The 25,527-nt window shown below is 47.8% G+C and overlaps 1 protein-coding gene across 9 annotated transcripts in view; it reads left to right on the plus strand.

Annotated features, from left to right (window-relative positions):
* DOCK9 (dedicator of cytokinesis 9) overlaps positions 1-25,527 on the plus strand; it is a 236,581-nt gene that overhangs the window by 89,755 nt on the left and 121,299 nt on the right. For all 9 annotated transcript variants that reach the window (XM_054701555.1, XM_054701556.1, XM_054701557.1 and 6 more), the window contains exon 2: positions 14,844-14,960. In XM_054701555.1, coding sequence (XP_054557530.1) covers positions 14,844-14,960 — 117 coding nt within the window. The remainder of the gene's footprint in view (positions 1-14,843; positions 14,961-25,527) is intronic.

Genomic DNA, 25,527 nt, shown 5'->3' on the forward strand with positions numbered 1-25,527 from the left:
TGTGTAAAACTGCTATCAGGAGTCTCCTCCTACTGCTTTTATCTGCAGTAATAATGTTTCTTTCCCCTAGGTCAGGGCAACAGTTGTGATTTCTGTTAGATGCTAGGAAAAGCCAGTGTTTCTAAGAGAAGTATGTATTTGGATGTCATAAAGTTTCAAAGGTTGCTGGGGTCAATTTGCAGGTCCCTGTAGAGGTGGCCTTGTCCCCTGCATGTGACAGTAAGGATGGGGCGGGGTGTGCGCGCCGTAAAACCGCCCCAGCCCTCTCCCAGCACACTGCACTGAAACATGACATCATGGACTGGGGTATTCTTGATGTCTACGAGCTAGTTGCCCTGCTTACGTTGGAATACCTATTTTGAGTCTCAGAACTCTAAAGTCATTTCTGGAAATCACTTTAATTGTTACGGCTCAACAGTTTAGAGGAAAAGGGTGCGGCTCAACGGGCGAGTGTGGCTGGGGTGTGCGTCGCCTGTGTTGTCCCATTAAGCGCAGACAACCACTTATTTCGGGAATTTTGAAGGCTGGTAGATGTGAAAAGAGAGGAGTTGAATTTTCACGTGCTAGGTGTACTCACTCAGTATCTCTTGAAAAGTATCTTTTCAGAGAGAGACACCTTTTCTAGTTCTGACATTTTTCTGGGACCTCCCAGCCCTAAAACTGAATTGGAATTCTTATTTTAGTATTTGAATGAGGAAACAACTGGCTGATTGACTCCATGGAGGCAGTAAGTGTGTCCATGTGGAGGGATGTGGCGGGCACCGGAGGAGGGCTTCTGGTCGGACACATCACAGATCACCTGGGACACCTCTCCGCCCCCCAAAGAGAGGAATCAAAGGAGAAAGTCTTTCTCTCCCAGAGATTCTGTTTATTCTAGAATTGGCAGAAGTGGATTAGGACACAAACCCTGAAGTATATGCTTCTGGGCAACGATCATGTCATAAATATCCTAAGTTTTCCTTGACCGTGATTGAATTAATTCAATAGACATCATAAAGCCCTCTGCCTTGTGTTTTCCCTATAGATGGATTTAGAAATGATTAACGAATGATATTACATTGGGGATGTTTAAATGGGCGCGCCTTTGCCTTTTAAATATGGAGTTCCTGCCGCTTTATGTGCTGACGTGTTCCCAGGTGACAAACACAGGACCTTTGTTTTTCAGAGCCTCTGCGTCCTTCCCTGTCCCCTGGCTTTGGTGCTGCCTTCATGTACTCCCCCGCCGTTCCCCGCACTGAGACTGGCCAGGTTTAGGGTGTTGTGTGTGCGGGATGCAGAGATGCGTGGAGACCCTCACTCTCTCCTCCCCGAGGTGCAAGGTCTGGGTGAGGGGGCTGGGTCCTCAGAAGTGCCTCCCATGTGGGATTTATTGGGCACAGTGAGCATGATCTCACCTGCCTTTTCCCACCTAGGCAGACAACACTTAACTTATCCTCAGCTCTGGCTCGGATGTGTCCCCGATGTCTTAGCACCTGGAGGGGTCTAGCCCCTCATTCCAGAAGGTACAGGGCCCCCGGGTGCTGGTGTGCACAGTTGACATGAATGAAGCCCCTGTAGGGGCACTGGTATTCTGTGGCGTGGACAGCGCCTGCTAGATAGGGTCAGGTGAGCCTCCTAACTGTGCAGGCCTGGAAAACTCTCCCAGAGGAGCGACTCCTACGGCCCATAGCGCCACGGTCTCCTCCCAAAGCTGAGCCCCTCTAAAGCCTTCTGGATTCCTGCTTGTACAGAACCTGGGAATCCACGCAGCTCTGAGGCTGGCTTTCCTCACATCTGCCATCAAGGTGGGGGCAGAATGGCTGATCCCTGGTTTGTATAACAAGGTAAAGGCAACTATTTTCTCTTTTGGTGTGTGTGGGGTTATAATAATAAAAGTAGGACAGATTTATATAGTGCTTTGCTCTGGGAAGATGCTGTTTGAAACTGTGAGACACATCATTGCAGCCAATCCTGGCATTTCTGGGAGGCAGGTGCTGTTGGGGTTTCTCTCCTCACAGGCGAGGAAAGTGGGCGCAAAGAGGTTAGGCTCCTCCTCAGCTTTCTCAGTCACATGTGCTGTGCCAGTGCCTGGGTTTCCCAGCACCCAACCCTGACCCGTCTGCTCATTTCAGGAACGAAGATGAACATGTTCACTTCTGCTTGGCATTGGGATTTTAGAGTTGAAAGAGAAAGGTTAAAAACTCTGTCCTGAGAATTTTACAAATTGCTACGTAGAGGAAGGCCAGTTTGTAAATGTCTGAACAGTGGTTGAGCAGGACAGACAGATGAGGAGAAAGATGTGGAGCCTGAAGAAGTTGGAGCTAGGAGTAGAGTAGTTAATGTCCAGGTCACTTACTTGGGGTGCCTCATGTTATCATCTTCCCAAGAGTTATATGGGAGCAGAGATTGCTGGGATTATCTCAGAATCTAGCGGCATCTTATTTTCCTGCCTTTTTTTTTTTTTTTATTAATTGACCCCACAATTCAGGTTAATCCTGGAAGGTCAATTCCCTACTGGTAAAATGGTTTGCAAGAGGCTGTCTCTTGCCAGAGTGCTCTACTCTGTCTACAAGACAGCCGAGCTGTACCCCGGGGAGCAGCGGCTGGGCATCCAGCGGGAAGCACTTTGCAGACCAGCGACCTCATTTTGGTCCTGGATCTGCCTCGAACTCTCAGCAGTTCACCGCCTTTCCCTGCCCCTGCCTGGCCCTGGCTTCAGTTGTTTCTTGTCTGTAAAATGAGAGGCCTGTAGTAAATCACCACTAAGGGCTCTTTTGTGGCTAACGGTCCATGTTTCAGGATTATTAGCTTTGGTCCCAGAATAACCTATGATAGAGTCAGGTTAGGGCTCTGGAGTTTTAATTTCAAGTCCCGAGCTGAGTGTAACCAGAATTGTTTGAGTTCTGAGCAGCAGGAACGGTGAAATGGGATACTGGGTTTTCCACCCATGTAACGAGGAACCCTAGGGAAATGAGTTCGCCAATCTGGAAATAAGTGAAAGTGGCAGCTGAATTTGGAGTTCGCAGGGGATACGACACAGGAGATGCGAGAAGACATGGCTTGGGTCTCCAGATGACACAGGACTGTGAGTGTAATTTTAGATCCAGGAAGCCTGGGAAATTGCAGTTTGTCCTCAACTTTCCAGAAGTTTGAAATATCCCTGTAACGGGATCGAGCTAGCCCTTATTCTCTCTCCTGGTAACATTTAAAGTCTTTCAGACGTCTTGAGTGCTTGCTTTCCAGACCAGTGTCCATGCCACTGAGCAGGGGGTATCTGAGGGCTGTGCCAGGGTCTGGGGGTGCAGCCAGTCCGTGGTCATGTTTCAGGGTCTCCTTGAGATGAGAGTGGTCACTACCTCTGACCTCTCTGAGCCAAGGTTCCATCAGTCCAAGGGAGACAGTCTGCCCTCAGGCTGCTCACCTCCAAAAGTGGTTCTGTCACCTGCCTGCCTCCAGCCTCGCCTGACTCTTTTGTTACTAGAGTCTCGGTCTGGTCCTGGTCACCCTTTAGGGAATGTTTTGGCAAGAACGGTTTGCAGAGGGGGCATCCAGGAGACAGGATCTGAGGGTCACTCTCCTTCACTGCTCCCTCTTCCACTATCAAAGGTTCAGCCACCAATACCTAAAGGTGTAGATTCGCCCAAAGTCAGCAGGCACATACCTGCCAGAATCTGCTTGACTGAAGGCGACATGGGTGTCATGGCCCAGAACTGGCCTGTGCCCCTGTTCTTCTTGATCTAAATAAAAACGTCAGGTAATGCGTGTGGGAGCACTGGAGAGCAGACTTTCATGAGCCAAGTCAAAAGCCCTTCTCTGCCTTCCTCTTTGTCTGCACCCGCTCTGTTATCAGTGCCCCCTCTTCTCGCAGCCGCCCCTGGTCCGCTGATACCACCTTTGACAGGTGGAGAACCCTTGTGACTTTATTACCCCTGTTAATTGATGATACATGGGAAAGGTAGTGGGAAGCCCCAAGATGTGGGGTGAACAAGTTGGCTTTTGGGGTGGGGGGGGGCCGAGGGTTAGGAAAGGCAGGGTCTGTCAGCCATACGGACTCTCCATTTACTCCCCCAAGGGTGGACTGACTGTTTTGCCTCTACTACTGTTGTTGTTGTTGTTTTTTGGCCAAGTTTTGTCCAGTAAATTTCAGGAAGTGGTCTGTCCTTGGCCGTGAAGTTTAAAAGTCACCTGTATATTAAAGTCTCTAATAACCCCAGCACATCTACACCATGAACCACATGCGCAATAGTAAATTTTCTAGTAGCCAAGTTAAAGTAGAAAATAGGTGGGGATCATTTTAGTCATATAACTTCTAACTCAGTGATGCCAAACATAGGATCAATTCAGTATTTAAGCCTTATAAAATATGGAGCTATTGTGTGTTCTTCCAGTCACATGGACTTTTTGAAATTCGGTGTTTGTTGTATACCAGCAGCGCACCTGAGTCTGGCTAGCGGGCTGTGTTTGGAGTGACGTGTGGAAAGACACGTCCGCAGACTTACACATCCCATACCTCACATGCCTCAAATGCGACAGCTGTCACTGGGGATGAGTCCTCAGCTGGATTTCCATATTTGTGAATCTGTGTGTGTGTCTGGAGGCTGGTGGGGGGTGATGCACAATTTAAGTGTAAGGTTGGGTCTTCCTGGCAAAGATCATGTCCGTGAACTACTTATTGGTCATTAAATCAAGCACTGCCTGATGGCTCCCTGTGTCCCAGCATCCAAACCTGCTTCTCCCGGAAGATTTAGCATTTGGGACTATGATTTTTTTAAATATTCTTCATGTGGGAAACAGGACTCCTTCGGGAAAGGGTTCTGCCTTTTCTCTTTCCTTGCTGAGCCATGGAGCCTGGGCGGGTCTAGGTGGCTTCTGTCCCCGTGGGGGTGTGGGGCTGCATCGCCTCAGTGAGGAGCAGAGTTAGGCCTTTCTCATGCCAAGGGACATGGGGGCATTGGGCAGCACTTTCTGTTCTTGAACTCTGAAATTCCATCGTGTTGTTGCTGGTGGGAGATGGGAGAGGTCCTGGGCTTGGCGCCAGGAGACCCAGCACCATTAATTCATATAACCTCTCGGAGCTTCCGCTTCTCATCTGTGAAACGGTGATGATACAGACGAAACAGACTTTGGGGGAGTCTGATGAGCTCCTATGCACATAGCCTGGCCAAAGGGGACTGATTCCCCGGGCTCCGAAGGACACCTCACTCCACCCTGTACGAGCTCACCCCGTGACCACCCCGTGCTGAGCCCTGCTCTGTGCTGGGAACTGTGTGTGTGGAGCCCTTCCATAACCTTGTGCTGATGAGAGAGAAGTTGTCCCTGTGCCCATTTTCAGAGTGATAGAGGGATTGAGCAACCCGTCCCAAGGCCACAGCCCATAGGCGGTGGAGCCAGGAATTTTTGGAAAATATTTTTTAATAGGAAATCGTCAAACATACGCAAAAGCAGACTAGTATGGTGGGTCTCAGACGTGGCCCCACCCCTCCCCTCCTCTGTGATCCAGTAGGTGGCAGATGGGGTGTGTGTGGGATGCTGATACTGGGGGCCTGCACTCTGAGAATCACCAAGCTTCGATACGACGTTTTCCCTCCAGCTTTTTCTGCTATGTACTTGTGCGCGTTGGCGGTGAAAGTGCAAACATTGGAACGCAGGGGCCGGGAGAGAGAGCAGGAATGGGGGTTCAGAATGAGCCCCCGTCTACCGCTCACCGTCTCCACCATTACTAAATTATTTGTAGGGACCAAGAGGTTAATCTTAACTCCCCATACCTGCCCTTCAGGGGTCTGAGCTACCTTTCTAGCTATGATGGCACAGAAACTCGAGGGGCCAGGTATGTGTTACGACTATCCACCCCGCTCCCACTGTCTTCAAGTAAGTAGCTTAAAATATGTTGTTGTTTAGAAATCTGACGACTTCTGGCTTTTAGATAGAGCCTTTCAGCTTATTCCTTGACCTCTTCGTTTGAGGGCTCCCAAAATAGCTTTTATTGATATGGCAGAAGTAAGAATTTCAGATCATTATTCTAGAAGGTGGGGGATTATTGGCAAGAACAGAGCCTGTATTACAGATTCAAGAGGATTATTTACATTATCATGTGACGCGGCATTTTCTTTTTTGCTTTCATTGTTGCTTTTTCCACGTGAAAAGATGGCAGCAAAAGTAGAAACTGGGGCGAATGGGTGTGAGAGACACTCATGCCGAGTCCACCCTGGGACTCCCCACCTGTTCCCTCTGTCTCTTCACACCTCTGCACCCCTGCCCACGTCAGGACAGAGTCCCTGCACTCACAATGCCAGGCCTAAACCCCACCCCTCCCGGCTCTCACCCAGTGCTCCTGGGCAGAGTTGGGGGGTCCCTGCCTTCCTTTCTCCTTCATTAGCATCCTCTGTGACACCCCGATTGTCTGCAGCATCCCATGGAGCACACCTGCCTCAATGAAAGCAGCTATGGGGGTTTTTATTAATTGCCATTATTACTTTATTAGTAATCATCTTCATAATTACGTCCACTTCCATGATTATGTTTCTCTCGCACCATTTTCTGGATGCTTTTGATTTGAGTTTTCCAGACTCTTTAATTTCGTACATTTTAGTAATAGGATAATACTTTGGAAAGCCATAGCTATTTATAAAAACGACAGATACAAATCCCAGATTCTTTTCATTCCATCCCTTCTGATTGGCTTTGAGTGTTCAAGTTTTGCTTGAATACTGATGTGCCTGATTAAATACAATCTTTCTTCAGTGACAGATTCTCTCACTTAAGGGCTGTTTTTTAGTGCTTGTGTGAAAAGGGAATTCACTATCTTATTAGTGTTTATAACATAAATAAAAAAGACATTCACAAGCGTGTCATTCTTGGTGCGCGTCTGCTCTGAGGATCACAGCACATTGCAGCGTGAGAGATGTGGATTTAGCGGCCCGCGTTTCATCCGCGGGCGTGTTTCAGCGCTGGGGGTGAGCTTGCGTCTCATTCCAGGCTTCGATGCGACGTTTTCCCTCCAGCTTTTTCTGCTATGTACTTGTGTGCGTTGGCGGTGAAAGTGCAAACATTGGAACGCAGGGGCCGGGAGTCAGAGCAGGAATGGGGGTTCAGCGACTGCTCCTGTCCCACCCCCACTGGCCTCACCTTCCTGGCTCGGGGCTCCTCTGTAAGACGAGAGGCCCAGCCCTTCCCAGCTCGGTTCCCATGTTCTCGCAGTTGTCTTCTAATATTACGAGTCTCCTGCTCCTCGGAAACGAGCCTGCCTGGAAACATCCTGCTGCCACCAAGGACAATCTGGAAATGAGTGTGTGTCCCCAAGGGAAGGTCACGGCAGGTGTCCTGAGGGTCCTCCCCGACATAGCTCACCCCCACTCTGACCTCATCTTTCTCCACAGGCCTATTCCAGGGCTGCTTTAAGATGTGTGGACACCCCAGGCAGGCTAATCATTGGTGCCCCTCAGTGGATGCTATTCAGAGATTTGTTGACTGTTCAGAGGAGAGACCGAGGGCTGCCTCAGGCAACTGGGGTGCCACCCCCTCACCACTCTGGTGCTGCCTATGCGCCCTGATATCAGGATCCCTTCAGGAATCTGTGTCTATACAGAGTGTCGTTTTGGAAAGGGGTTCTCAGGACTGCTGTTTGCTCCATCATGTTGGGGTTCCAGGGTTTCTGTCCCCCCAGAGATGGGTGCTCCTGGACCATGACCGTGCCTCCTGCCCGCTCGCCGCAGCCTGGCTGCCCAAGCTCAGGAGCTTTCCTACAGCTTCAGCGGCAGGCCCCTCCCTGGGCCCTGGCAGGGACTCCTTCAAGTTTATATTCATCATTTTGCATGTTTTGCATGAATTACACAAACATCAGGACCCCACAGGGCTGGTTCCATCGGCGAGCATGCCCCCCAACATCTGCATTTTCTGTGCCTGAAAGTCACATCCCGCCTGCTCCTGGCTGAGTCCCCCCTCTCAGGCTCAGCCCCATGGCCTCTTTCAAGAAGTTCCCAGGGCTTGGCTTCCTTCATTCTGCTGACAGGAACTGATACTTGTGCCTTTTGGGCCGCCCTGGGGCCACATATGGCAGTGGCTGGGACAGAGATCTCTGCCCTCGGGGCTGGTCCTCTGCTGGGGAGGCGGGTTCATCCCAGCAGGTCCTCCTGGGCTCCCTGCCTCCATTCCACTCTCCCTGCTCACATGTCTGCCTCCCTCCTGCGCTGGGCACTCTGGGGGCCAAGGGCTGTGTCTTTTTTATCTTTGTGTCCCAACGACCGGGCTCGGGGAGCAGGACAGGCTCAGTAAAAAGCTGTGGAGAGAAGGAACCCAAAGTGCTAGTGACACCGGGGCCAGTGGGAGGGAGGCAGCTGCTCATCTCCTGGGCATCCCCATCCCAGCCCCCAGTTATAGGAAAATGAGGATTCTCCTTTCACACATGAACCCTTGGGTGGTTCCTGGACCGGGGCAGGATGGGGGCGGGGGGTGTCTCGTGCACGGGGCTTTGGAAGGGCTTGCCCCCCCTCCCCCAACAACAGGACCCGGGTCCTGTTAGCGACATTCAAAAGCTCCCCATTTTGAAAATGGACTAAGTTCCGTGAAGGATTTTTATTATGGCCGATCCAGGAGACTTTATAGGCAGCAGAAAGAATCAAGGAAGTCCTACATTCTTTATAAGCAGAAAAGATGAATTTCTTGTTTCTTAAAATAGAACGCTGCAAGAGTTGCCATTTCCTCCGTGCGCTATTTCCAGAAGTGGCGTTCGGGATTTCAGCTTGTGTTAACATTTAATTACCAGAGCCACAGAGGCTAGAAATGACTGGAAAGTTCACGGGCTGCTGTCCCGTCGGGAAGAACAGTGCCGTCGGGTGCCGTTTGGCTTAGCTCACGCCGTGGTTTTCCAGGCTTCCTCCACATTTGACCAAAATTGAACTCGTTTGGGGGCTGACCCTCTCCAGTTCTGCTGGACTCCAGAGGACTTTCATTTTCCTGGCTCTGGAAGATTCCCAGGCTTCTGGTTGCTGGTGATCTGGAATTTCAGTTTGCATGGGTGTTGGGCACGGCAAGTGCTGTGGCGGGAGGGGGGCCAGAGGTCCTTAAAGGGTAGTGTCTGCAGAGGGCATCTGGATTGTGCTCAGTGGCGCCCGTGACAGCCACATGATCACTGGCAGGACGCTCGCTGTGCTGACTGGGTATTGGGGGCTAACCTGAGCCCACCATGTCCTTTGGGATGGAGCTCCTGCCCGCCAGTCCGATCACAAGGCCCTGGCCTCAAGCCATTCCTGTGGGTCTCCTACAGAAGCCAAGGTATTCATTCTTTGTTATGAAACCATCAGCAGGCCCCTGCCTCCAGCCTCTCCACAGAGATGCCTCCCTCCCTGGATAGGACCACACCACTCTCTGCGAGCTGTTCCCCATGCGCTGCCCCCTCTCCTCCTCTTCTTGGTATCTTAGGTCCTACTTCTTCTGTGGAGTTGTCCTATTGGGGTGAGTGGGTCTAAAGTGCTTCTCTGTACACCTCTCCCCACCCCCACTGTTGTTCTCAGTCCTTCAAGACACAAACTTCAATTCCCAATTCAGTTTATAGCGTGGGCCTCTGTTTCCTTTGGGTGTTGTCCCTGAATTCCAGTGTCATCTCTATTATAGTTTCCTCTGTTTGGTCTTTTGTTTGTCTTCTTTGTGAATGGCCCTGCCATTGTCATCCTCCTGATGGCGTATGTTCCTGGAAGGTGGAAGAAAGATTTTTATTAATAGATTGGATTGAATAGATGTGGACCACGTATGCAAAAGAAAATCTAAGGTCACAGCCATTTCTTCATCACCACCATCATCATCACTATATCATCACTACCTCTATGTCCCGAGTACTGGGTCAGAGGGTGGACAGGCCCTGTCCCAAGGCACCAATAGTCAGGGAGACAAGGGGTCATTTCAATCTAAGCAGAATGAACTAAACCCCAGGACTGCTGCTAACCAGGGCTGCAGCATCAGAGAAAGGAAAGGCTGCCTCTTCATGGACCAAGGATGGCGGTGCCCCAGTTATCTGGGCAGGTACCGCACGGTTGAGGCCGGGGCAACTCTGGTTAACCTTTGGGGCATATTTGCTGGTGTGAGATTTGGTTTTAGAGGAAGGATCCCGCTGCTAAGATAAAACATGGAAGACCTCTGCCTGGAGGGATGTGGGGCTGTGACCCTGTGGGGCTGGGAAAGGGTCTCATCAGAAAGGCCAGGCTGTGGGACACAGGCCCAGGGTGGGCTGGAGACCTGACCGGCACTCAGCCTGCTAAGGAAGGCTGCTTTGTCAAGCTAAGGGGCTCCAAACTTTGCCTCCCTGGAGAACTCATTCTTCCTTGGTCACTCTGGTAGCCTCACTTTCTCGGCAGAGTGAGGAAGCTTCCACCATGGCCATGTTGCTCAGTCTCCCCAGCTCTGCCTGGGCTCCTGCAGCCCTGCCTGCTCATTGTATTGAGTCACGAGCTTCCCAGCCTGCCTCTCGGGGGCCAGGGTTTCTGCATCTTTGTTCCGTGGCTCTCCAGGGGTGATAAACCCTTTCCCAAACTGTGTGTTGAATGTTGGAAGGCAGTATGTGCATACATTTGGGGGTGGGGGTGGTGCAGATCCAGGTTCTCAAAGGGGTCTGTGATTCTGAGGGGACTAAGAAGCCCAGTGCTGTGCATGATCCATGTTCTGCTCTGAATTTATAAATTCCAGCAGTTTCTGGAATGTCATTATGGATGGAGAGTTCTTCAGAACCCCTGGAGAGCTTGTTCAAGCACAGAGAGCAGGTCCCCACCCCTGAATCAGGCTTGGGCAGATTAAGACCAAATTTTTGGTTGGGACCCCAAAATTTGCAAGATCTAAATGGGTTCAGCCATCCACCCTATAAAGACAAAGCATTCTCTTAGTGTGAAAGAACTTTAATAAGATTAGTGTGTGTAGAGAAAAGAGGAAGAAGGATATAGTTTCCCAGTGGAGCACCCAAACTCACCCACCCCTCATGGGGAGATGCCCAGCCAAACAGGTTGGCCTAAAGCGAGGCTGCTGAGGCCTGTAGATTTGCTGCCAGTCTAAGGCACCTTCTGGCAGGGAACCACGGAAAAGGAAGGGGCAGAAGGGACCAGGCAAGTTTGGGACAAAAGGAGCAAAACCACAGTACAAATTAAGGTAAGAGCTGCCATTGCCAGCCTCCCCTTGGGTCCCTCACCCATGTCTCTGCATATCTCGACTTCACGTGTCTCCTTCCGTGTCCCCCAAGTCGCTGCCGAGAAGTGAGCACGCCCCCCGTCACACCCTTCACACGCCGGCACCACGCGTCTCCTCCTGCAGGTCTTCTTGCTGCGCATCTCCACCCTTCCTTAGGGGAGTAGGGAACATGGAACCCGCCCTTTTCATGGAAATTATACTCTCTAACAGTTGGTGTAGAGGCTGAGTTATACTTTCACACGCAGTAAAAGCAACGCAACCATGTGTGCTTGTGGTGGAAAATCACAGACTCGGGAGCTGGCCGGGGCCATCACGAGTGTCCCAGAGAACTGAAAACTGGTGAATTCTCGGGGGCTCACACTGTGGTGGTTGTGAAGGTCCAGGACTGTCTCCATCCGTAGCCATCGGCCAGTCTGGGTCACTGTGGACCTGGAATCTTTCTGACTTACTTTTTTTCAAGTAATTCTCTTTTCCCCCACTTTCCCCCCCTCCCTAATACTAGCCCTTGTACCCTTTCACCTGGCCGGCGGTGGTGGCCTAGCGGGGAGCTATACTACCCTCCTTTTCCTCTTCACCTCAGAAACGTCACTTTATCAGAGTCTGCTAGTTGGTATAGACACTTTGCTTTGTTGAGTTGTCTATTATGTAAACATCAGTATTTGCCTTTGTGCGTCTGATTTGCTTTACTACACACCATTCTCTCCAACTCCTTCCATTTTGCTATAAATGACCAGAATCTTTGTTCCGAAGAAAGAAAATCAACCACTCACTCTTGGATCTGTGTCACAGGGGAGGGACTGAACTTCAGTCTGCGTGCTGTGATGGCTCTAAGATCCAGGCCTTTCACTGAGCTCTTTTCTCTAAACCGCAGGCGGGGGCTGGCAGCTGCTAATGAGCCTGATTTTATTTTGTTATTCGTGTGGCATTCCTGTCCCCAGTGATGCTGCAGCCGCCAGTCCCCTGCCCTAAGGGGCTCCCCCCACTCATGTAGAGCCCTAGAATTGCTTAGGGGAGCTGGACCATAGTCAACAGCTGTAACCAGTGAGTCATCAGTTTAAAGAACTGCTGGTTGTGCTGGTGACCCACAGTTTAGTGGATCCAGAGGTGTGACCTCCCCCAGGCCCAGCTCGAGTCTCCCAAGCCCTCTCTTCTGTGACTTCTTTTTGTATGTTCGTTTTCTATCTTTATCTTGCTCCTTATGTCTCTCCCTCCTCTGCATCGGCTGCCTCTCGCCTTCCCCCCAGGTGTCTGTCACTTCTCTCTCCCTCCTCCCTCTCCTTGCTCTCTTTCCTGCCTCCCTCACCAGTCTCCATCATTAGCCTGCCCCTCCCCCGGAGTTTCTTCCTTTGCTTCTCGTAAAGGCCAGGGTGGAGGACAGTCTTGGGCCAGCTATTGTGTTTGAAGCAGGAGCTTTTTGCCTTGTCCTTACCCGAGGGAGCAGGTGAGTTGCTCTTGTTGTACACCTCTGTGGTTCCGTCCTGGACAGTGCTCCCTGCAGCTGCTGCAGACCTCTGGCCATTCAGGTCTCTGGTTGTTGTAGTTTCATTGAGCACTTTCCACATCGTCATGGTCCTTGGAAGATGGCTTGCTCTCTCATGAAACCTTCCCTGTTGTTGAAATCAATCCCATGAACTTTCTTGTATACACATCGTCTGTCACTGACAGAAGTGTTGGCTTATAAACTCTGCACACATTTACTGTGGTTGAGCCTTGGTGAGCACAGCCCAGTAAAGGGCAGCCTGGAGAAGAAAGTTCTGTTTGACAGACGACTGTGTTCTAGTCCAATCTGCCAGTGACGCAACGGCAGCTTCAGGCCCTCAGCTCAATTTGTGATCTTTAGTTTCCACACCTACCTCATAGTGGTGTTAAATGATGTTGACAGATAAACTGAGCCATTGTAAGTGCGTTAAACTGTTACCTGACTGAACAAATCCATTCAGATTGGGCACTGCCAAGCCAGCAGTGGTTAGGCGTTCTCCCGGACAGGAGCTGGAGGACATATTTAGAGAAATGGGGAAGCAAAGACAAGAAATAATTTGATGTCTGTAGCCTAAAGCCTAGTTGGCAATCTGTGATTAGTTGTCCTTAGCAGGTTTTGTTTTGTTTAGTTTTAATTTCATAACCTTGGGGCATTTACAGGCTTAGATTTTGGTACCATGGTGCAGGTGCCAGGACATTTGAGGCACCTCCAAAGAATGTCCTCCTTGTTTAATTAATTTAACAGTGGATTAAATGTGGTCATCTGTGTGAAACACCTTGAAGGATAATGGTGACCGACAAAGGCGAGGTAATAAAAACATCCACAGCACTGCATGCTGTTCCTATTCCAAAATACCTTCAGGGAAAAATAATAATTCATCTTTTACCAGGCAAAGGGCCCAGAACCTCACTGTCATCAGGCCAGAGCCTCACTCACAGGTTCTGTATCTGGCCACCTGCTGCCACAAATGCAAACAAAAGGACCTTTAGTGCAGCAAAAGAGAAAAAAAATGTAATTTTTAAAAAGGGTGGAGGGAGAAGAATGTTCAGGTACCTGCCAGTGGTGCCAAATGGAATTACACTACATGAAGGCCAGGGCTCCCTACATCTAGGGAGGGAAGGGCCAAAGAGATGCTGCTGGTGGGACAACTGCCTTCCACAGCAGCTCCCATGAGAAAAAGGACGCCCATGTTCATTGCTCTCTGCTAAGGATTCCCAAAGATGGCCACTCAGCCCCACCCCCTTCCCAGCAGTCCCCTCCCTCAGGACATCAGGGGCAGAGGTATGACCTGGGCACAGGCATTGCCCCCTTTGGCTTGGTCTGCATGCAGACATCAGGGGATGGAATTTGACCCCTCATCATGGTTTGTGCCCCGTCCAGGGGGTTCTGTGGGTACAGCCCCGCTCCAGCACATCTAGCTAACAAAAACATCACTGGGTGTGCTATACAGGCAAAACCACCTTGTGAATACTTTCCTAGTTTTCATTTATTAAATCTTTTAAACACTGCAAGTTTAATCAAATAGATGAGAAACATCATGTAATATGTTTGAGATGGTATAAACATATGTCTGTCTCAGTCCAGAGACAGGAAACACATCAGTTAATTGAGCATGGAAAATTAACAAAGAATTATTATATTGGTAACTGCTAAGGGGTAAAGATAAAGCATGGTCAGCAACTCCCATGGGGCAATTCTAGCTGTTCCCCCCGCCCTCTCTGTGCTTAAATCCCTGCTGAGCACGAGTTCCCTGATGTGTCTTCCTTTGCAAACAACTTTTATCTCTTGTTTCCAATTGATTCTTCTCGATAGTAAAACTAACAGACTCGCTTGCTTAAAAAAAAAAAAAAAGTATAGTTGAATGTACAATGTTCTTTCATCTTTTTTTTTTTGATTGATTGATTTATTTATACATACACTGGGTACAGTCAGAAGCACGGGAGGGTGAGAGAATTCACCAGAGCCAGAGCGGAGAACAGAACAGGCAGAAGGACCGAAGTACACTGCTGAGGGGAGTAGAGGGTGGCAGGAGAGGTCTGCGCGCCATGTGGGACCCTCACCTGGTGGCTGGGGATCGAACTGGCACTGCAGAGGCTGCAGGCAGCTTCGCAACCCAGCGCTCAAACGCTGAGCCACCGGGGAGACCCATGTTCTTTCATCTTAAGGAACTGCTTTTATGGGTCAGAGGGTTTCAGTTGCTTCTCTCTTCACTTTCCAGGCCAAGCCAAAGCTGATCGAACCACTGGATTATGAAAATGTCATCGTTCAGAAGAAGACACAGATCCTCAATGACGGTTTAAGGGAGATGCTGCTCTTCCCTTACGATGACTTTCAGGTAGATAATTCTCCACCTCTGTAAATGGGACCATGTGGTTGATCTTTGCTAACTTCTCTTTTCCATCTGGTGACTTCTTGTGTGGTTAATTTAGAATTTTTCAAAGATAAAAAGAAAATATATTTCAGAGAGAAAAGTTACATCATTATTTTCTCCCAGGTATTTCTTCATGACTTAGTTATCTTTTAGTGGTATTTTTTCTGATGTGAATATATATTATATTTATTAGTGTGTATGTATATATAGTATATATGTGTATATATAGTATATGTATCTATAGCATGTATGCATTTATACATAAGAAACATTTTTTCAAGTGTGTGTTTTTTATCCTGAATAAAAGTGCTGTACTCTGGGCTGATAGAATGGACACAGTAGAGCCACACTATGGGGGTGGGGGTGGGGAGGGAGTAGGATCAAAGCAGGGCAGGGTGTGGGAATTCTATGGGGACTATAACCAAGATGAAAATGCATACATCGTGCAAAAATGAAAAATGACGTAAAAAATATATAAAATTTAATAATAATAATAATAATAAAAGTCAGAACAAACAAACAAGAATGGACACAGTACCTCGTGCATCTTACGAGATTTCTTTGAAGTCATTTAGGGTTTTTGCTCACAACTTAGAGCTTAAGGATGGAATTGCTGGGAAGAGAGGGATTATTGTCGTGCATCCTTTGGGAGATTGATGACAGAGGCCTTGAGCTGCATGTGAGCTCCCAGAGAAGAGGGTGGGGATCCCCAGGCATGTTCTGGGGTCTCCCTCTCTACTCAGTGGCAGGAGCTGCCTTGCTCAGCACAGCTCCCACTGTGAACCACTCTTGAGACCGTTGCTCGAAGCCTCTCTGTTCGTGGCCTGCAGCTCAGGGACCCACAGGAGCTGTGACACTCTCGAGGAGCGAGAACCCAGCTGCCTCGGATGCCTGGCAACCTAGAGTCACCCCAGACTATTTAGAGGTTCTGGTTACCTCCCTCACTCCCCTGGGCCTCCCTTCTTCTCCCCCTGATGCTGTTTCCTTCCAAGCCCTGTCTTCTGTGAATTGAGCTGCCTTGTTTTTTTTCTTTGCACAGCTTCATGAATTCTTTGTTGTTTCATTTAAACCCACGACACACTTGTAAGACAACAATAGGCACTATTGACATACTTGACATTCTTTCTAATCCTGTTCCCTAGAACATCACCTGCTATCTATAGATCATTGCCTGCTGAATTGTCTTTAGAAACTTCCATGTGAACCATTGTTCAGTTTTATTTCTTGAAGTTTTTTTCCCCCCCATCAAATTTAAGCTACTCAGGTTTACAGCAAAGGTGAAGAATTTCCCAAATGTTCACTTTTTTTTTAGCTTGTTAGAAACACATGTGGAGAAACTGCTTGTTCTTTAGATCTTTCTGGAAAAATAAGGAAGGCCTTAAGGATGCCACTGACCTTTAGTGTGAGGTTGCCGCCAAAGTATATTCTACTGATAGATGGTTGCAGATTAGGCTGAAAAATGGGGTGTTTTGGAAACATCGGTACCTGAGTAGACCACCCAGCTGCAGGATAAATAAACAGAAACCTCAGAATGATGCCTATGGCCTGTGATTTTGTTGACAAATTTATTAGCAGAAGTTCAATCAGATGATTACAGATTATACTGTGTTGACATTTTCTCCTGCACTGTGCTCTGAGGAAGCTAAAGGTTATCTCAAGTCTCTGTGAACATGATGTATTCCCCCTTGTGTTCATTCTGGTAACACAGTTATCTAGAGTTTTGTAGCTTAGAATGTGAAGTTGTATTTGCAACCCTAAGGCAAAATGGCCTGAGAAGCAAGCTCACCAAAGAAACCCGATACCATGAATTTTAGTCTCCTCTGTTATTCCAGGGACAAGGAACCTGGAGTCAAGTCCTTGTAGAATCAGATGGTTGAAAGTTTGAGAAAAACTCCTTTGTCCCTTTCCTGTAATTCCTTCTCTGGGGATACTGGGCACAAGTCATCTAGGAAAGGTGGAGAACTCTCACCACACTTTGCTGCAACGCCGAGACTGAGTGAGCAAGAGTTACTTTCTGTTTGGAAAGTGTTTCCAAAGATTCAGAAACTGGCACTTGAGCTCTGATGTCCACGATGGGTGTTGTGATGGGTCCTATTAAGTTGTTGCTGTTATTTGTTTTCTTGGGAATTTCCATACTTTTACTGTGATTTCTTGGTGATTTTAATAACTGTCTAGTTAGCTGGATGTGGGAAATGTCTTAGCAACACCACAGAGTCCTTCTGTCTGTCCCTGTTTTTTTGTTTGTTTTTTAAAGCAGAATAGGAGCATAAGTCTGGTTGTATTTGTAGAGGCAGAGCAAACTCATTAGTTCAGAAGAAAGTATTTGATTTCCTGTGGAAAAAAGATAGCAAGTCAGTTAGGAAATGGGTCTGATACTGAACACAAGGCGTGCCGAGGGTTGATTTGCAGTCTTCTATCTAGTAGTTAAAAGAAGTTAACTCTTGGGCCTCCCCGATGGCGCAGTGGGTTGAGCACAGCGCTGTGAATCTGTCCACAGCCTCTGCAGTGTGGGTTTGATTCCCGGCCGGCCAGGGAGATTCCCACATGGCACAGCAGACCTCTCCTGCCTCGTCCGCTGCTCCCCTCAGCAGTGTACTTTGGTCCTTCTGCCTGTTCTGTTCCCTGCTCTGTCTGTGGTGAATTCTCTCACCCTCCAGTGCCTCTGGCCTGTACCCCAGTGCTTGTATAAATAAATAAATCCTAAAAAAAAAAAAAGTTAACTCTTAAAACAATAGAAATGCATGTGAAATTCTCAGAATGATAACTGCCTAAAATGTCAGTGGTGATGAGACCTTTGTACAAGTAGGACACTGGGTGTTGTCAGCTCTGAGAATCGCTAAGTGCTCTCTGAAAGTGAGTCTTAAAGGGGAGAGAAGCTTATTCTGTTGAATGTTTTAAGGGCGGAAGAAGAGTGTTTAACACAAAACCTGAAGTGAATGTTTGTTATGAAGAGACAGAAGGACAGTTCTCAGCCCTGAGACCATTGTGAAGTTGAGTTTTCTCTGCGTGACCAGGGACAGGAATGCTGACTCTAATCCTTCCCTCACCGGCCAACCTCACTTCTTTTGTTCAAAATTGGACCCATTGCTTTGGGTTCTGTTCTGCTCTCTCTCTGTTTTGGCTTCATGCTGAGCAATATCATGCTACAATCTCATTCATCTTTTAGAACATTCTCCCTTCCAAGGCCACTTCAAATCCCATGTCTTCAAAGCTGTTCAAGTCCATGGTGACTTCCCTCTTTTCTTAATTCCTCCAGTGCCCACTCTCTATTTTTGTGTGTAAGTACGTTTTCTTGGGCTTTTCACTAATGTCTCCTTATACCTTCCGTGTTCTAGTGTCAACCCGGTGCTGAGACCAGGGAGGCTCAGGTTTCCTTCTCTCCCCACACCTGCCCACCCACCTCAACATCTTCACCATCTCTGCACTCCAGGCATTATGGTTGATTTCGGAGGTTTAGGTACACACCTAGTTGTGGGCACGTTTTCACTGCTCTCTGCCAAACCCACCAAAACCCCCCCTTCCATGCTTCCACATAGCCCTGCTGGCCCTACTCACCATCCCCTCTGGTCACCACCACATTTTTCACAGGGTCTCAGTTATTTCACTTGTTTGGCCAGTTGGTTTTCTTTGGTTATTTATATTCTACAAATGAGTGAAACCATCCGGTAACTGCCTTTCACTTTCTGATTGACTTCACTTTGCATCATCCCCTCGAGGTCCACCTGTGTTCTTGTGAAAGGCACCATTTCATCTTGTTAATGACTCAGTAGTATTCCATCGAGTGTATATGCTGCAATTTCTTTATCCAGTCAGCTGCCAATGGGCATTGTAGATAATGGCCTTTATGAATCACGCGGCTCTGAATATTTGGGTGCGTAATCTTTTTGTATTAGTGTCTGCTTATTCTGCAGATAAATACTTAGGGTTGGGTACTACTGACTTAATACCAACATTCATAGTTTTCTGTGATTCAGGAAACAAAGAGGAATGTCATTGTGTACTGGTGGACGTGCCAGTGACCAGGTACTGGTAAAAATTCTTGCTGGATCACTGATGTGTTTTGGTAGAAATTAGGTAATTTCTGTGATTAGGAAATGATAGCAAAACAGAGTCATAAAGAGTCACATTCTCATGGCTGATAAGCCTTTATTGTGCTTAATCCATAGTGCGTTTACTTGACATAAGTCTGAGAACTTCCTTTTCCTTGGGTATATAATAGGTAGATGTTAACAGGCAGTTAGACAGAGGTAATCAGCTTTGTTATTAAAATGTTTTACATCAAGAACTACAAGTTGACTTGTCATTGAATAAATGACAAATGTGTGCTGAAAGTAAAGCCTGAGAATCCTCCCTTTCTTGTCAGGGACATAGGATTTGATGTGGGTCTTGGCCATTGATTTCCTTCAAGTGGACTCCTTCAGATGGTTCTGCTGGTGGTGATCCTTGTAACGGTTGACATCAGCGGCTGACTCTGTACCTGGCTTTTGAGCTCCTTGTATCCTAGCTTGTTACATAGCCACTAATGTTCATGCAGTTGTGTAAAGTTATAAATATGAAAAAAGTAGTAAATCGTTAAAAAATATGTTGGTAGAGGCAACTTATGGGTACCACATTTATCTGAAAAACATTAGACCTTACTGTCTATATATAAACTAACCCAGGGTAGAGTTTGTGTGGAAGAAAGAAAAAGGAACATGTCATATTCCATTTTGGAGGGCTTACCCTGAATAATTGAAAGCAGAGACTCAGAGTGACTTGTATACCAGGTTACACAGCATGGTTTCCAAGAGCCAAAAGGTGAAAATATTGTAAATCAAGTGTCCCATTAGTGGATCAATGGATAAATAAATGTGGTCTATACATGCAGCAGAGTACTACAGCCCTAAAAAAGGAAAGAAATTCTGAAACATGTTATGACATGGATGAACCTTGCTGTTGACATTATGCTGTGAGTGAAAGGCAGCATGAAAGGACAAATGTGTCACTCCGACTCTGTGACATACCTCACAGAAGGATGATGGTAGCCAGGGGCTAGGGAGTTGATGTTTAATGGATACAGAGTGGCAGTTTTTCAAGATGAAGAGTTTTGTGGGTGGATGATGGTGAAGGCTGCATAACAATGAGAATGTTCCTACCAAATCTACACTTAAAAATGGTTAAGATGGTAAATTTTATGTTATGTGTGTTACATATTAAAACAAAGAGCTTGTCCTTACAGGATTTCTGTGTGAAATTGTCACTATTCTTTAATCTGTATGCAAGGTGAGGAGAAGGGGTGATATCTTAGTGCTCTTCCTACTCTTATTTATTTCATGGCATATAGTCAATGTCAAATCTCCCAGTAAGAGAATATAAAAAATCAGAATATGGAGCTGAGATGATTAATAATTAACAATCCTAGAAATTTTCACTTTTGGAAATGTTTAATACAATAGAATCCTAGAATGTTCTCAGCATTGTATGAAAATGTGGTCAATCCATTTCCCTTTAAATAACATCCTGGTGATTATTTTCCTGTGTTTCTTTTCCTCTTCTTCTTACATGAGACTGATACTGATCTACAAACCACTGACCTGGAAAGGAAACCAGGCCCCATTACTTACAAAGGGCCTGGAAGTCCTGATCTCATTTCCCATCTGTCCTGTTGAAAAGAAAAAAAAAAATGTTTTCCAATGTTTTGTCCTCATTTTTTTTATATGCTGCCAAAAAAAAAAAAATCTCAATACTTTGTTTTGGACTTTTTATTCAAAAGTGTTCTTTTGACAAATTCCTCGAAATTTTTGAGTCAGAATCCAGTGACCAACAATACAACTCTCTGTGAACATTGTGGATTCTGGGAAATTTGTTCTTGTCTAGGATTGAGCATACCTGAAAATCTGGATAGGTATTTCCGAATTGATGCCAGACTTGAGGAGATGAGAATTTTTGACCCTTATTTGAGTAACACCTTTTCCAGAAAACAGTGACAGATCATTGTTTTATTATCAAATATTCCTTGAAAAGAAAAGCATAGTTTGGGGAAAACACAGATCAGCTGAGTTGAGGCGAATACTTACTTAGCTTATAGTTTAAAGTTTTATTACCTGTGCAAAGCACTCAGCTTTCTGAGATAATTAGAAGTCAGGTTTCCTGCTTTCAAATTGCTCAAAAGTCGGAGGGGTGATAATGAGTATTAATAATAAGCAGGAAAATGTGACTCATGTGATGACAAAAGCTTGTCCCGTGGGAATTGTTCTGCAAATGATAAACTGAGGGGCTGCAGGTGCTGAGCCCTCTAGGTGGGTGGGATCCAGGGGTCCAGCTGAGGAGAGAAGCCAGGGATGCTGAGGATGACCCTGGTTCACCCAGTAATGTGAGCACCGTAGTGCCTCCACAGGACTGAATTTTAGGGTGCATCTTCATTTATGAAGAAGGGAGGTAGGGAGACAAAACTAGGGGAAGATCCAGGAAGCTTTGGGGTCCTGGCAGGCAGCCAGAGTTGGAAGAAAGCAGGTGGATGAGCAGGCTCCTGTGATGGTGGGAGCAGGAGTACCGGGGTCCATAATGAGGACCACATTGCCAGCGAAGTTTGTTTCTAGCTGGGCTAAGAAGGGAGTGGATGGGGCCCAGCGGTTAGTGTTCAGTAGCAGGAGGGAGAAGGAATCTGGCTCAGAGCAGTAGTGAGGGTGTCCCGGGGACTAGGGAAAGGCCAGAATGGGCTGGGGGAGGAGGGGGGGGTTCAGGAATGAGGAAGAGCCGGATGTCATTTGAAGCAAGCCTCTCAGGGGACGGAGTTAAGGGTCTTTGGGGGAATGACTCCGGTGGGAGGGGGTGTTCTTTCTCTGAACCGCAAGCAAAGGATTAGCTTTTGAGGACTGTAGAGTGTGTTGGGCCAAGGGAGCCCACAGAAGGGTGACCCAAGAAGGTGCAGCTTGGGGCATTTGTGAAAGTGGCTTTGGGGATAGGATGGGGAGGGGGGACAGTTAAGTTCCCCCGTGAGCACCGCCACTGCGGTAACCAAGGCACAGCCCTCTCTGCTCTTGCCTCGGTTAATGCAAAAGCCTCCAGTCAGGTCTTCTGGGTGTTGCCTTTGCCCCTTCCCATCAACGCAGTAAGTATCCCCAGTGAGCCTTCAAAAAGCAGGTTGGAGGACTCGCTCCCTTGTTCAGAGCCCCTCTGGGAGGCCTTGCTCGGCTTCTCCGCCCCTTCCCTCCACCACCTTCTCTGCTTGTTGCCCAGCTCTCTCTCTGCCATGGCCACACTGGCCTCCAGGGGTGGGGGGGCTCCCCTGCCACTCCAGGCGGACTCTGCCTTAGGCCCTCTTCTGCTCCCCCTCTGCTCTTTACCCGGCCTCCCTCACCTCCCTTGAGCCTTTCCCCAGCTCTCACCTCGCCAGTGAGGCCTTTGCAATTGCCAAGCCCTCCGGCCCTTTGCCCTTCCTGGTCCCCTCACTTTGCTCTGGCTTATTTATTTTTTCTTGACGTGCCTCGCAGGCACTGCTAGCGTCCCCGGATGGATGTTCATTGCTGCTGATGTGAACTCCGTGAGGCCTGGGACCTTGGCTGTAGTCACCAAGTCCCTACAACGCCTGGCACGTGGGAGCAATGGAGTCCGTTCCTGCTGATTGGAGCGGGGACTCGGAGAAGGGGCATATCCGAGCTGAGGTCACATAGTGGGATGCTTGGCCAGTGCGTGGGTGAGGCACTGTGACGGGGTGGGGAGCAAAGCGGGGGCTCGTGGGTGAGCTGACTTGGCATGTCTCAAAGCACCAAAGAGTTTGATCGAAATTCAGTTAATAGATGCCAGACGTTCAGCCCAGCTGCCGGTTCTTCTGAACTTAAATGATGTAGCAAATGAAGTTGAAATAAGAGGTGAGTTATGGGTATATCTGTGGCTATTTTGAATGCTTAAACTGAGCTTGAGTTGGACGCCCCTGGAGATGGGAATATACGTGTAGACACACGTGTGTTGAAGATATATATTGTAACCTATATATTTTTACTGAGGTGTCATTGACCGAACATTGTATTTGTTTCCGGCATATAACATGATACATGTTTGTGGCCATCTAGTTAATAGTCATCACTGTATGTAGTGACCAAGCATTTCTTCTTGTGATGGGGACGTGGAAGACCCCCCCCTTAACACCGTGCAGACCAGCCTGCAGGCTGTCACCTGCAGCCACCACCTGTCTCTGGGTGTTCAGGCTTGTTTGTTTATAGCTAAGTCTCTACCTCTTGTCCCCCTACACCCACCCCAGCCCGCCAGTCCATTGTTCTCTGTATCCATGAGCTTCGTGGTCTTCTTGTGGATCCCACGTGTAGGTGAGATCACACTGTATCTGTCTTTCTTATTAGAAATACAACAGGAAAGGAAAATGTTTGGGGAACATTTGATTATTATTATTATCCTAACTTTCATGTGTTCCTTAATTTAACTAAAACCTTCTTGTCCAACTTACTAAATTTTAAGGAATATCACATGGGAACGCTGCCAACTCGGCGATATTTTCTGAGACTGGAGGAAGAGGAGTGATCAGTGAGAAGGAAAATCACTCTGAAAAACAGCTCTGCACTGGCTTCCTGGTCAGCCACCAGGGAAGCGGCAGCCTCAGCCGACTTTACTAGTTGAAGATGGTGTCTTGCAGGCGAGGAGGATGAGCTGGCTGTGACCCCTGATTCTTCAGTGGGGTTCAGCTAATGTGGGTACCCCAGTTTTCCTCGCTGACCGGGGGGCTCCCCTGGAGCCCCACACTCTGGTACAAGCGGAGAAGGCTCCTTTACCCAGGGAGGGTACGAGGATGGCTGTGTCTCCGTGCCCCCTGGCCGGCGTCTCCCGGACACATTGATATGTGTTCCATGTTATGGGGGGCAGGGAGGCTGGGACATTCCTACAGAAAACAGTGTGACCTGGGGGGACTCGGGGATCTGGGGTGTATCCTGCAAAAGCTGCTCAAGTGAAGGCTGTCAGATTGATTTCTGTGTTTTCAAATATCTTTAGCCATTTTTTTTTCATTTTTCCTCAAGATAGGAGGGAAGTAGCCTGTTTTCACTGCAGCAGATAGTGCCTGACATGATCTTTGTTAGAAATACCACATGGTGCTTAGGAAAATGGAAGATTAAGTGAGGAGCTGAGATTAACTACGTACATAATGAGATGAAATAGAACATCTATAAAATGTTACCTTCCTAAATGAGACCAATCTAAGATTTGACTCCTTGCTTAGGAGAGAATATTGGCTGCGTCTAGTTTATTCCCCACGTCAGTACACACTCCTTCCTACCCCCTCCCTTCCTGTCTTTCTGCCTTTTCCCTCTTCTTTGCTGTTCCAATAATGTTTAGCTCACATTTTAAATGGGCCAGAGAGAATGGTAGAACTGGTAGCACACACTTGGTAGAATTGGTGCAGTGCAGGCCACACTCATACCTGTGAGGGTAGAAAGATAGTTTTATCGCTGTGAGTAATGGATATCTTAGGATATTAAATGTGATGAATAGACACAGAAAAAAGATTCAAACCAAGCTCATATCTTAAGACAGATAGATAGCATTAGCAGATGGAGACTTAATGTATTCTTGATCTCTAGTATCCACTGAATATGTTTTATTATATCTTTTATTATAATTATAATTAGATTATAATTATAATTTTTTTTCTCCCCAAGTAGAAAATAAAATCTCTAGCAGAGTATCTCTACCAGAGTAGCAAACCATGGCTGTTGGTTTTTTAATGTCAAACTCTAGTTTTTGAAAATTAATCTTTGCATTTGCCAAGTTCTTACAACAGTGTTGTCCTTATTGTGTATTAGACACAGGGATGAGCCTGGGATCTCAGCAGCAGTTGCCTTTGAGGATGAAGAGTCTGTCCCCGGGTGGCAGATCAGGGGAGCAGAAAAGAGGGTGCCCCCCTGACCTCAGATGAGCAGCGGGGCAGAAGAATTGATTAAAAACAAGCTTCTCTGTAATACCAAACATAAGCCAAGAAACAAAAATGAAAAGTAAGCTCTGCAAAAAGTGAACTGAACTGATGCGCCTGGTCGTTGCAGACGCTGCACATCTAGCTGATTTATAGTTTGCCACATTTACAGGCAATGTGGTCTGCGTAATGAGGGGACTTGAGAAGGTAGCAGGGGACTTCTGTGCCCCGCAGGTCTCCTGAGGGCTTACACACGGGTGCTGCCTCAGGGATCAGACATTCCGCAGGGACGGGCTTCCTGGTCTCACCTGTTGCATGGTCTCATCAGAAACCCCAAGTGATCGTGCAGCTGCGTAGAGCAATCCCCATTTCCCACACCCAACTGCTTGTTCACTCGGCGAACATTGATGTCATGCTGGTTGTTGGACAAGCAGAGACATCTGCACAGCCTGAGGCCCTCAGCCTGGTGGGGGGCCCAGGGAGGTTTCTGTGAGTTCAGCACAGCACAGGCTTGCTCATGAAGGGCGATGGTGGGCCCTGGGGTGGGGCTGAGCAGCCTACAGAAGGGCCTCAGGGAGCCAGGAGTATCCATGTGCTGGCAGGTAGGCAAGGGCAGCAGAAGAATCTAGAAAGGTC

This window comes from Talpa occidentalis, unplaced genomic scaffold (genome assembly GCF_014898055.3).
Source record: "Talpa occidentalis isolate TD23 unplaced genomic scaffold, MPIMG_talOcc4v2.1 talOcc4.5, whole genome shotgun sequence".
NCBI classification, from domain to species: domain Eukaryota; kingdom Metazoa; phylum Chordata; class Mammalia; order Eulipotyphla; family Talpidae; genus Talpa; species Talpa occidentalis.